At 37.2% G+C, this 14,123-nt stretch overlaps 1 protein-coding gene across 1 annotated transcript; it reads right to left on the bottom strand.

Annotated features, from left to right (window-relative positions):
- Nucleotides 1-3,840: 3,840 nt before the first annotated feature.
- Nucleotides 3,841-5,738, bottom strand: LOC143557200 (nuclear transport factor 2-like). The gene is made up of 8 exons (XM_077046327.1): nt 5,510-5,738; nt 5,220-5,416; nt 4,817-4,889; nt 4,632-4,750; nt 4,495-4,557; nt 4,289-4,352; nt 4,085-4,176; nt 3,841-4,029 (listed from the first exon to the last, which is right to left on the bottom strand). The coding sequence occupies exons 1-8, from the start codon at nt 5,736-5,738 to the stop codon at nt 3,841-3,843; spliced, it is 1,026 nt and encodes a 341-aa protein (XP_076902442.1).
- Nucleotides 5,739-14,123: the final 8,385 nt, after the last annotated feature.

A 14,123-nucleotide genomic window follows, 5' to 3' on the forward strand; every position in this document is an offset into this window, starting at 1 on the left:
CATACTTTCTATATACATAATCGTAAGTTTCGCACATACATACAACATTCATTCTTCATCTTACAACAACTATATAACATCAACCATTTCCTGGCAGTACATGCAATTCCGAAGATCTTTCATGTACTGGCAAGAACGATTCATACATTTCACATAACACATATATGGCATACACTTATCACTTAGGATAAGTGTATTAACTAATCACATCGAGTATGCACACAACCCCGAAAACATAACAAGGAACGGGGCTAGAAACTCACCTGAATGCGGTTACGTTCACCGTTTATGGTAATTCCTTTCTTGAGCTGTGCACGACTAACTGTATAACAATTATACGTATCAATTAACTATCACTACTTATATCGTTCTTCTAGTCTTAATTATTACCCTCAACGAACGGGGGTCCGGGGGCAGCGCCCCTGGCAGCGGAGTCTAGGGGCGGCAGCCCCTAACAGGGTCCAAGGGGCAGAGTCCCTGGCTGGGGTCGAGCTGCCAGGTCAGCTTGGAAAAATTTATTTCCATAAACTGTCGTAACACATTTTCCATTAGGATTTTAATTTATTATTTAATTCGCTAACTAAAAAATTCAAGGGCTTATTTGTAATTAATTCATTATTTTCTAAGTCCAAGGACCATTCTGTCATTTTATTAAGCTTTAGTTCGTTATCTAGTTATCAGATTCGTTATTCAGTCTTTTGACGAATTAGAACTGGAAATCATAACGAATCGCTCAACTGGTTCGTTATTCTTCCTTAGAGAACTAGCCTAACGAACCAGGGTTCTTCCGTAACGAACCACATAACGAATTGAAGCTCATTCGTTATTAACCCGTAGCGAATTAGGGTTAGGTTTTGTCAGAGAATGTCAGGAACATTCCCTGACATCCTTAAATACCCCAGCCGCCTTTCCGGCGCCGCCATGCCGGAAAACCGGGCGGTGGCCGGAAAAACGCTGTTTACCCCGTTTTTCACCGTTTTTCATCCCGTTCGATCTAGATCTGAGCTAGGGTGATCCCTAAGCTCATCCTAGGTTCGGTTTATACCCGATTCCATCCGGATCTCGTGATTTAAATGGTTTAACTGTGTCGGCTCGTTGTTTCGTGACCATATCTAACGGGTTTAAGCTAAAACAACATCATACTATCATTACCTCGGGTCGGTGCTCGGTTTCCTTCTTGGTTTCGGTTTAGATAGGGAGGGAACTAGAGAGAAAGCTTAAGTGTGTGTTTTGGTGGTGTATGGAATATGTGTAAATGAGGAATTAAATGGTGATTAATGGGTTATATATTTATAGATCATGGGCTTAAGCCCATGGTCTTTCCATCTTTCTTTCCTAACCCAAGTCCACAACCCGTATCCATTTACACAACACTAGACCAACTCGTATTCTATTTATCTAAACTAATAACGACCCACTATAAAATAGACGAAATTTATTTTATTATTATAACCAAAAGTAGGATGTTACACTCCGAGTACACCCAACTCCCCAGTCGGCCGCTTAGGGTCCGCCTAGCGACTTTTGCAACCTTGATTCAAAGATATAAATTAAAGAAATAAAACTATATCTAAAGTTTAAAGCAAAGCTATAGAAGATAAATGTTTGATATAAATTGGATGTGGCACAATGGTAGAGCACTCATCAAGTGAGAGATAAGAGGTTCAAATCAAACTATCATCAATTTATATAGCAGTTATGAGTGATGACCCTGGCTTGCCAGGGTTCGAGTCCTTATCTCACCCGGTTTTACCGGCTTCTCGTTGTCGTGCCGTTTGGCGGGCGTGGGGGTCGGGTTTTATCTGGAGAATCCCTCAGTAGGTGGACCACTAGGGGCTCTGTCCGTCCAAACTCGTGGCCGGCTCGGGCTACCTTTAGCCAATGGGGGCCGCGTACCATCGGAACTAGTGGCCGGCTTGGACTACCTTTAGCCAACTGGAGCCGCGCACAAAGTACCCGATGTTACTTAGTTGGTCGTTCAAAAAAAAAAGAAGATAAATGTTCGGATAACATAAATGTTTGAATTAATCTTGAAATTTGAACTATGAAACCATGCAAAATTAGTTAATCAATCAATATTTATCTGTTTAACTAAAGCTTATAAATAAATCACATAACAACCATGAACCAAAACCTAGAAAATTACAAATAAGTACTAGATCAAAGTTAACCTAGTATTTGATCAGTACTAGAATGGACAATGTGGAGCCTAGATCAATCCTAATGCACCAGATGCTTGACTTCTTCTGGATCACTAGTTGCTATAACATAACCATGGCCCTTTGGTTAATCTTTTGTAGTAGATACCCATTTTTAAGTATGTTCAACCTTTGGTTCTTAGCCTTAATATTACTCATTGTGTCACTCGAATGCTTAGTACTATTATGCACACCACTCAACCTTATCAATTGCTTTGCCATCGTGTTGATTAATCATATAACATTAGACTATATGAAAGCAGATGCCGGTGACAATACGATGTTGGTTGTGGGGTTGGCTTTCGTTATCTTTGGTGTTTTTCTAGCGATCATAGTTGTTGTCGACGTCATACAAAAGTATCAAGGGAGTGATAAAACCACCCAAGCCTCATTGAACCTTGAGTTTGTGTTGGTTTCAAGCCTGTCATCTATTTATTTTGTCAACGGTTATGCGACCGTGTGCTACTCGTTGGTTAAACGGACGAGCCGTGTTTGGAAAATATTGGGCATTGTACTTTTGGGAGTTTTAGGATTGTTGACCGTGATATGTTGCGTGATGCGGATGGTTAGCCGGTGGAAAGCGTATTGCAGGAGTCGGGCGCGTGTTCAGCATGTACAAGACTAAGTATTAACTTGATTTCTCAAGATCAAATGTAAAGATATTGAGATACTTATTATTATGGTTTATTTATGGTCAGTGTATTTATTTTGTTTTATAATTGAAGTAATGTGTTTTATATTACTATTTGTTAATTACATGGTTTACTATTTAGGTATTCATATTGTTACTATCACCTATTGTGAACTTGTCATTAGGGTCGTATGGAGTCGCCTTTTATTATTTGAATCACTTATACAATCAAGTTTTATTCTTTTGTCGTAAAAAAACACCACTACTTGACCCGTCACTTACCTCGGGTATGAGGAGTGGGATGCACCCGACCCGCTAGCCTAATTGCTACATGTATTATGCTAGCTAGCATTCAATAACTAGTTAAACTACTGTTGAATCTTTTTATTTTTTCCAAGCCTTGATCAATTTAAAATAAACATTAAGCTCAATTTTATACTTAAAAGATCATACATACCAAATGAAACAAGAACCCACAAGGGTAGAAACATATTAACCCAAGCTATGATAGAGCTCTATTAAATAAAACGAACTATGCTCAACTTAGACGAGTTCGGATTTAACTCAACTCATTTACACACTACTATGAGAAGAGGAACCGCGTACGTAAGTGGTGGGACCTATTTAAGTTCATGGTTTAATGCTAACTGTTAACTATTTATTCAACATATTTTTAGGCCAGGCATTACTCATCATTTAAACATCTAATTAAATAACTATCTAAAAGTTAACCACCACAACAAAAGAATAGGAAAAAAACAACTTTACCATTTGACTAAGACAATAACCACATTTTTTAATAAAGATTACTTTACCATTAAATTTAAAACGATTATAATAACGTGGCAGGCAAACGGGCAGCAAGCCGCGTCATAACCCCCTTTGTTGGTTATAACTCATACCAGTTACGCCGCAACCCCTTTTTGAACCACATAACTTTGAATTACTTATAACTCATACTAGTTGTTGATCCACTTTGTTTTGGTTCATTTTAGAATGGTTACTCAGTAGTCAGTAGTAACCTTGGAAGTAACGGTCGTCCATGTAGTTATAATCTCGAGTTTGACCATAGTTCTCATGCTCATTGTGCCTGTGACTCCAACTACCTCCGCCACGCCCCTTCACCATCACGGCCCCGAAAATTCGCATTCCTGAATTCTCCCTGTCCATATGGTGGCCTCCCCGCGTAATTTTGTCCTCCTGTAAGGGCAAATTGGTAAAATCAACACATATAGATTACTACCCATGCATATACATGCAACTTGATTATGTGAAATTGTGATATAGAATTATTAATTATTAAAATTAGATAATCAGAAGACAGCGTTTGGATGTGTCTTATTCTTGCTATAAGTTGCAAACTTGCAATAATCATATTTAAAACACAAATCCTTAGAACATAAGAATATCTTAAAAATAATAAAAAATAATAATAAAAATATGGCATTTTTACACTAACCTTGATTAGGAAAATTTTTGTACTGAATTTCCGAAAACCTGTCCGCGAAAGGGATGAAGCGAGCCTGAAAAAATACGAAGACGTTTTAGTAATAAAAGTCTGTACCAAATTTCAGCCAAAACATTAAGTCAATTACTATTATGATGCTATTATTAAATCATACAATGATCAATGATATAACAGTTTATAAAACAACTAAGATATACCTCTACTGCATTGCTGGTAGCTTTCGGATGATCAAATTCGACAAACGTGTAACAATATCCATCCTATTAAGAGAACACTAAAAATCATTAGCAAATTACTATATAAGTTCATGACCATGGTAAGATATGAACCAGACCTCAGGGTATGCTTTAATATGAATGTTTCTCTGTTTAACCGGCCCGAAATGCTTCATTACCTCAAGTAATGATTCTTGTGTCATGGTTGGTGGTAGGTTTTTGACATAAACTGTCTTACCTACAACAGTTTGTGTACGAATTAGCGCAACAACTTAATAATGCGATTATATGCAAATGACCTTACCATCATAGATGTTTTGCAGAGGACGGCTATTAGGAAAAACAGATGGTTTCGCGGAACCTTGATCTTTGGCCAACTGCAGCCCAAAAAAATAACTTGACATTTTATATTTGGGTTGCGGTTTATCTCAAACGAGCCACATAAAAAAATTCGTTAAAATAAAAATTTATGTTAATAGCTCATGAGTTGGTACATTATTAGATATTTATAAAAGCAATTATAAAGATGGACAAAAAAGGGTTTAGTTTACTTACTAATGGGTCAGCTCGTGTGGTTTTTAACGCATATTTATATAATTTATATGCATCAAAACTTTTAAACCATTGTATAACCCAACCCGTTTTGATTTTTGGCACGTTATGCAACCCGAACCATGTATATAAAATTTATATCAATATGAGCTCACCATTGATGCATAAGACACTTGTTTTGCCTCTGCTATTTGCATTTTTTCAACTGATTTCCAAACTGAACTTTGACTATTTTTCTTTGGGTCAACTGTAACTATGTTCTTTCCTTTTGATGACTCAGCAACCATATTTTTAGACGTCGATTTGTCGGTTCGATCTTTGTTAGCAGCGTTTTCAATCTCCAAGGTATCTTCTTTTTACAAGAAAAATAAACAAACAATACTGTAATCGTTTATCTGTCACTTTATTGTAACTGTTTGAATGGTACGTAAATTTTAAATAGTACCTGTATCATGAAGATGTTGAGCAGCATTGATTGACTGAAGAACATCGTTGTGCACGTAAAAGCCACCGCCTTCTTGTGGAACCAAAACGAAAGTTTGAACAAAGTTTTGTTCCACATCATTATTATCGATCAAAGTGCCCGATACTCCTACGATAACCGATTCCATCACTGAACCTTGAACATACAGAGTGTCTAGATCCGGAATCCATTGCACAATATATCGTGCCATGATCTCATCATGGATATCCTGCCCCAAATGAATAAACGAAACTCAAATGAATAATACTCTATTATCAATCAATCAATCAATCATACCCAGTAAAATCCCACCGACAGCAAAGCTATAGGTAGGGTCTGGGGAGGGTGGGATGTAGGCACACCGTACCTCTATCCAAAGGAATAAAGAGGTGGCTTCCAGAGAGACCCTCGGCTCTAAGTACATGTGTATGAAGCAAAATAAAGGAAATCAAAGTTTAACGGTTATATAAAAACTACTACTAATTATAATAATATTAATAATAAGGTCACAGTTTAACAGCTATATAAAAGCTAATAATAATAATAATATATGTAAGGGAAATACCATTATGGTATGTGACCTAAATAAGTCAAGTCTAAGCCCTAAGATATTCAATTCTCTCTAAAAATCCTTAACTTTAATTCTACTTCTCCACGAATTTCTATCCTCAACCATGTCCTCGGAGAGGTTTAGGTCTATCAAATCATGCCTAATCCTCTCATCCCAAGTCAATTTCGGTCGTCCTCTACCCCTCCTCCCCTCTATAGAAATGTTTTCTACGGATCTAACAGGATTCGTCGTCTGTCTTCTCTTTACATGTCCAAACCATCTCAATCTCTACTCTCTTATCTTGTCTGCTATGTTCGCCACCCCTAATCTCTCGCGAAACACAACGTTTCTTATTCGGTCTAGCCTTGTGTGCCTACACATCCAACGTAGCATTCTCATTTCTGCTACCTCCATCTTCCGCACCTGTGCCTTCTTGATGGCCCAACAATCTGTTCCATATAGCATTGCAGGTCTAACTGCCACTCTATAGAATTTTCCCTTTAGTTTAGTCGGGAAACTCTTGTCGCACAATATACCTGTGGCTGCTTTCCATCTACACCATCCTACCTGAACTCGGTGGGTCACATCACTGTCTAATTCCCCATCGCTCTGTACAAATGATCCTAAATACTTGAACTTCGTTACCTGCGGGACCACCTGCCCTTCAATTGTGATGTGTGCGTCTTCATTGTCGTTTATCCCACCAAAATCACAGTGTAGGTACTCCGTCTTAGATCGGCTAATCTTTAAACCTTTTGTATCTAAGGTTGTTCGCCACTCCTCAAGCCTCATGTTTAGATCTTGTTTTTTCTCAGCAAGTAACACAATATCGTCTGCGAACATCATGCACCACATGAGAGTCCCCTGAATCGACTTTGACAACTCATCCAAGACTACTGCAAAAAGAAACGGGCTCAACGTTGACCCCTAATGAAGACCTACCTCTACAAGAAAGAAATCAGTATCCCCCACTGGCGCACGGACACTTGTTTCACTCCTGGTATACATATCCATAATTATCTCTATGTATTTCCTGGGCACTCTTCTACCCTCCAAGCACTCCCAGAGCACCTGTCGTGGCACACTGTCGTAGGCCTTTTCTAGGTCAATAAACACCATATGTAGATCACGCTTCTTCTCCCTATACTTTTCCATTAATCTTCTTAAAAGGTGTATTGCCTCTGTGGTGGAACGCCCCGGCATGAAGCCAAATTGGTTGACCGTAACCTGAGTTTCTCGTCTAAGTCTAACCTCAATCACTCTTTCCCATAGCTTCACAGTATGACTTAGTAGTTTGATTCCTCGGTAGTTACCACAACATTGGGCGTCTCCTTTGTTCTTATAGATAGGCACTACAACGCTGCTCCTCCACTGGTCTGGCATCTTACCTGATTTGAGAATACTATTGAACAGAGTAGTTAACCACATGACTCCTTCCTCCCCCAGACACTTCCACACCTCGATGGGTATGTTGTCTGGGCCAACCGCCTTAGACCTTCCCATCCTCCTAAGTGCGTCCTTCACCTCTTCTCGTGTGATCCGTCGGCAGTAGCAGTTATTCGATTGTTGTCGTTGAAAGTTTGTGTTGTCATGTTCTTCTTGGTAAGCTCTCCCATTGTTAAAAAGATTGTGGAAGTAGGTTTGCCATCTTAGCTTGATGTCCTGCTCCTTGGCCAATACATGCCCATATGTATCCTTTATGAACTTCACCGGTCCTAGATCTTGCCTTCTACGCTCCCTGGCTTTGGCAATCTTAAACATAGCATGTTCCCCCTCTTTTGTTTCTAGACTTTCATACATCCGTTTAAAGGCCGCCTTCTTTGCTTCCGCCACTGCCTTCTTCGCCTCTATCTTGGCCGTTTTGTAGTTGTCCCTCAATTCCACTCGCTCCTCCTCATTCGTGCACCTCATTAGCTCCCTAAAACATCCTTGTTTGTCCCTTATCTTGTCTTGCACTGCGTCATTCCACCACCAAGACTCCTTATGCCCACTTGTCTTTCCTGTTGTGACCCCAAGAGTCTCCTTTGCTACTTGGATGATCTTTGTCTCCATAGCTTCCCATATCTGAGTTGAGTCCCCATTTAGTCGAGCCCGCGTATGCAGTATGAGTTTATCCTTAAACAGTAGGAGATTTTCGTCCTTCAAATTTCCCCATCGAATTCTCGGTGTACCTTTCTTCTCTCGAACAGTCAGCTTATTTCTGAAGGCTATATCAGTCACTAGTAGTCGATGTTGATACTCTATTACAATGTGTAATATTATGTCAAAACTGTTGTTGAGCATAGATTTGTTTACCATTCGTGTCTGTACCGATTTCATTGAACCATCGGCACGTGGATGGCATCGAATACTTTGATCCTTGTCGAAGTTACGAGCTTTTTGAGGGAGTTTTTGCAAAACATAATAATATTGTTTCACAAAAGCTTTAGCAACATCTTGTGAAGACAAAGGCTTAGGCTCATTTAAGGTTATTTGTTCCATCTCTGAAACAACAAAACAAAACACATAAGATTTTTAGTTCCAAATAAATTTTAATCATTTTATGCTTTAGATTATCTTACAAAGTCCACATAATTATTATCACGTCATTGTTGGCTGAATTTAAAGCGCGCTTGTGTATGAAATGAAACATATAACTGAGTATGCAGTAAATACATTTATGTTAAAAGAACATCAACAATCAACTTAACACAGCCTAGAAAATATCACACTTGTTGAGCCAATATAGATACAGATATACAATGAACTTATTTGCTATAAAACTATATTAATTTCCAACATTAAAAAGCAAGATTACAATTAAAAGTTAATCGTTGTGGCTCATAAAAACATGTTTTGATTAAATTGTCTAGATAATTAAACTAGAACAATCAGTTGATTAAATTAAAATTACCTAACCATATAAAATCCTAGTTGTAAAATCTAGCCACATAATTACATAAACCATGCAACATGAACAGAAAATTCAATTCTGATACATCAAAACACCTAAACAAAACCAACACAAAAATAAACCATCAAATCATCCAAACATGCACAGAGCACTTAATTAACCAAACACTCCAAAATACCAAATAAAAACCGATCTTCATTTTTAATGATTCGTTAGCTAGATAAAATCAACGTAACAAACCCCGATGCATGACGTAATTTTTTAACGATCAGTCCATACGATCACTGAAAAACCTCAACGTACATATAACTCTAGCATCATCGTCACAAAAATTAAACATCGTGCGTACAAAGACGTCCCAGTTTTCAACTTTTTTAAGAACGACGACTATATATTATAAAACTATAAAGTAAATAAACTAACATTACATCAAAACAAATCGACCCATGAAAATCAACGACAAAAGGAAGAACTACACAAAGACGTATCAAACCAACCACCAAAATAATAATAATAATAATAATAATAATAATAAAAATCTGGCCACATAAACCATGTAACATGAACAGTAAACTCAATTCTGATCCATCAAAACACCTAAATTATCAACACAAAAACAAACCATCAAATAATCCAAAAAACAACACAAAACCCTCAACTAAACACTCCAAAACACCAAATAAGAACCGATCTCCATTTTTAACAATTCGTTAGAAGAAATGCATGAATGCAACAACCCGACACGTGACATTTTTTCGATGAATCATTTTTTGTTTTTTTAGAACGAAAGATATATCATAAAAACTATCTTATAATTAACAAACAGATAGAACGGTGCATCAATACAAACTCTTTTCACATAAAATCGATCGGATTGCAGAATGTACCTCTAGTGAAACCTGATCTGAGAATATATATATAAATAGATATATGTATATTTATAGATCGGTGACGGAGTTTATACAAAACACACAATATATTAACTGAAAGCGAGATTCTCTGTCTATGAAACTTGTCTTAAAAACCCTAAAGAATCAAACTGGAGGGTTCTATTCACTGCTTTGGCGGCCTACAGTAAGCTAAGAGTGAAGTTTTGATTTATGTGATTAACGGTCTGGATTTGTTGTTGTGAATGACTGAATGAGGTGCTTGTGGTGAGCTGTGATCCTGTATATAGTGGTAGTGATGGATTGGGGACACGTGGAATTTGACTGGGGGTTTTGACTTTTGACATTGGGATTAGTGTAGAAATCACCAAACTGAAATTGATGTTGATTGTTGACTGTTGAGGTTGCTGAGCGAGGTCAACTTAAAAGAATATGGCCTTATAATTTGTATTACTCTTTTTTACACCATGTATTATTTTTCTCTACATATAAACGGGTAAAGTTGTGTCAATACTCTCTCTTAAAGGGTAAAACCGATCTTATTGAAAACAAAGTTATCGTTCTTCGGCGTCGTTGAGTTATTGTGCATGACTAGCTGAACTTTTTTCAGAAACGTAGCCGCGTCGGGGGCAAGAGACCCAAATGTATCATAAGCAAAAGGAATGAGGGCGTGTTGATTCTGAACACACGTCTTTTCGTGCTTAGCATTTTTTTCCTGATTTTGCCTCTAACACAGTCTGCCTAGCAACAAACCCGTGTCTCTAAGCCCGACAAGAAGGGACACCCCAATAAAGTTCACACAAGCATGCTTCCCCCGCCCATCCAAACATAAGAATGTTCCCTCGTCGAAGAGTGGACATTCCTTCGCGGGGATCTGACATGAAATTCACAAGAGAAAACTCTCACTGATGGCCATTTCCTGTCAATGCTCGTACGAAGGCATGGCAATGCAGTGAAATAAACTCATTTAGCTCAAGCATCCAACTTGTGAACGCAACACATACTCATACAGTCTCCCATCATTATGCCGTTGAAACTAAATGATGGACCAGGAATCAAACTTGTGTCACATAAAACACTAAGTCTCTTCTTTACCACTTCACGACCTGCTCAGTTGCCCATCATTTCTAAAATAATAAAAGATTCTTAAAGTTAAGAAAAAAAACATATTATTTATGTGTAAAGAGTGTATTTATGTGTAGATAAGTGTGACTTAATCTTGAAAACATGAACCGGTGTACATCCCATGATCATAGCCCAATTAGTTACATTTACCTGTTTAACTAAAGGCTATAAATAATTCTCTATGACTACCATGAACATAAACCTAGAAAAATACAAATAAGTTACTTTTAGATCAAAGTTAACCTAATCACTAGAATGGATGATGTCGAGTCCCATTCATTCCCAATCCACAAGTACTATAGACAGCTTGCTGACTCCTTCTGGGTCAACGGTTTTTATAGCATAACAATGGCCCTTTGGATAATCTTTGGCAAAGGACACCATTTTTTAAGCATGTTCAACATTTGGTTCTTAGCCTTAATATTGCTCATTGAGTTGCTCGATTGCGTACTAGTATTGCGAGCGCAACTCAACCTGTTTAACGTTTTCTTTCTCATGTGCATTAATTATTTACCATTAACAGACGACGACATTGTGATGCTACAAGTAATTTTCGGGGTGGCTTTCGTGATCACTGGTGTTTTGTTTGGGAGCTTACATGTTTCCTTAATGAACGAAAAGTATCAAGAGAGTGAAAAGGAGAACTTTATCATGTGTTTATTGTTCGGTCTAAACATGTCGTGTACACTTTTGCTCAACGGTTATGTGACCTTTTGTTGCCTGTTGGTTACACGGATGACCCGTGTTTGGAAGATATTGGGCATTGGACTTTTGGGAATTTTAGGGTTGTTGAGTGTGATATGTTGCGTTTTGTGTATGGTTGGTCGGTGGATAGAGTATTGTAGGAGTCGGGCGCGAGTTCAGCCTACACAAGACTCGGTTGAAGTATAACTTGATTTCTCAAGATCAAATGTTAAGATGGTGAGATAATTGCTAATGGATCTTTTATTTTGTTTAATTTGCTTGGCTAATCATTTGGACATTGTTAATTTGTTATCATTACTATATACCTGTTGATTCCAACCACCACAAACTATTGTTAGTACACAATCTATTGTTAAAACCCATTATTTGAGACGTTTATTAAAAATCATACATCTAGTAAGAACCTAATTTAAAAACATGTACAATACATGAACAAAATAAAACCTTTACATTAGGGATGTGCCAAATTAAACTAGCATCATTTGTCCCGTTCTACATTCGCAAGTTTCGCCAAGTTTTTAACCAACAAACCTTGATGTCATTGACTACTTTGTATTAATTAATGAAATTTTGTTAATGAATAGCCTCTGTTATGTCACTCCAAATGCCTTAATGTACATGAAATATTAATTTACATAGTTTTAAAAACGAGACCTTATTCAAGTAGGAGCCTAAAGTATCAAATAGTTTATAACGATCATTGGGCCGACCCTGATCGCATCAACCTTATATGTAAGGATTTTGAAAATTTTGACAAGTTTCAAACTTGTGATCCACTAACAAAGAAAGCTATTTTGACCCATAATGAGTCCTACCTACAACTTAAAAAAAACTTAAAACCGAGTGGAACAACGCGCAATCACGTACTATTAAAAAATTTAAAACCAAGCGATCCTACACCTTCAAAAACTTGGAACATAGTGGCTCTAGGTCAAGAACTCAATATAACACTTAGGCAGCCACCGGCATACAATCATCCTTAAACTTCCACGTGTGGTGTAGAACAAGAAAACGAAGGACCTTCGTCCTCAAGTGAAGAAAGGGTAGCGTGAATATGAGGTTGCCCACTCCTAGCCTAGTAGTTCCTCAACTGCTACCATCATGGGTGAAGCATATCGTGGTCCCCGTTTCTTTTTTCTCAGTAGTATAAATTTTATAATGGAAGAACACCAATATTATGCTTTTAGATAAAACTATATCAAAGAAAACTTAAATGTTTGGTATTGATTCTTCGAATTTGTATAAAAAATTATACTCCATTTCCAAAGTTATAAAAAGACATATAACTATAAATATAAAGTTTAAAGCAAAGGCGTAGAAGATTAATTTATGGATAAATATGTGTTTGAATTAATCTTGAAAACATGAACGATTATCTATAAGATTATTAAAGCTTATAAATAAATCACATGACAACCACGAACCTAAACCTAGACAATTACAAATAAGTTTTAGATCAATGTTAATCTCGTACGTGATCAGTAGAATGGACGATGTCGAGTCTCAATCAACTAGTCATTGACTTCTTTTGGATCACCATTTTTATAGCGTAATTAACCATGGCCCTTTGGTTAATCTTTGGCGGAGGACGCCCATTTTTATGTATATTCAACATTTGGTTCTTAGTCTTGATATTGCTTATCGTGTGGCTTGATTGGTTACTACTAGTGGGCACGCTACTCAACCTGATTACCATTTGATATCTCATCGTTGTCATTAATTATATAGCAATTGACGAAGACATTGACATTGTGATGTTAGTAAACGGGTTGGCTATGGCGATCATTGGTGTCGTTCTAGACTTCTAGTGAGCGATCATAGTTGTTTCCGAGATTAAACAAAAGTTCAAGAGAGTGATAAACTCGCCTTGGTTACAAGTAACAAGATGTTTTTGTGTATGCTTGGTCTAAACGTCTCGTATATGTTTTTACTCAACGGCTATTGTGTTGCTCATTGGTTAAACAAGGGACCCGTGTTCAGCCTATACAAGACTTATGAAGCATAACTTGATTTCTCAAGGTCAAATATAAAGATTATTGAGACACCTTATTTTATTATTAGAGTTATCGATCGTCAATGTATTTATTTTCTTTTACCATTGAAGTAATGTGTTTTTATTTTATTTATTCACTTAGTTTATCATTTAGGCATTCTTATCGTTACCATCACCTATTGCTGATCACGTACACCGTTATTTGAGCCACCACTAGAGCCGTCTCTGAGAATGTGAGGGACCTCAAGGGCCTTGTACGAGTAACAATATAGGCCATATATGTAAAATGTTTTAAAAAGAAACAAAAATATGACCCCTAATCAGTTTATTTAGCCTAAAATAAAAACACGTTTTATTCTTTAATTATCCGAAACTAAATAGGTTTTTATTTTACAACTTTTAGTTGGGCTTTAAATATAGTTTTGGTTTCTAAAAAAAAATTA

Source organism: Bidens hawaiensis, unplaced genomic scaffold (genome assembly GCF_021521415.1).
Source record: "Bidens hawaiensis isolate Kalapana, Puna unplaced genomic scaffold, B.hawaiensis_p1.1 tig00018846_1, whole genome shotgun sequence".
NCBI lineage: Eukaryota > Viridiplantae > Streptophyta > Magnoliopsida > Asterales > Asteraceae > Bidens > Bidens hawaiensis.

Coding starts and splice junctions, on each gene's coding strand:
- LOC143557200 (XM_077046327.1), bottom strand. CDS start 5,738: ATGGCACGATATATTGTGCAATGGATTCCGGATCTAGACACTCTGTAT. Junction 5,417..5,509: donor TCAACATCTTCATGATACAG/GTACTATTTAAA, acceptor TCTTGTAAAAAG/AAGATACCTTGGAGATTGAA. Junction 4,353..4,494: donor CTACCAGCAATGCAGTAGAG/GTATATCTTAGT, acceptor GTATTTTTTCAG/GCTCGCTTCATCCCTTTCGC.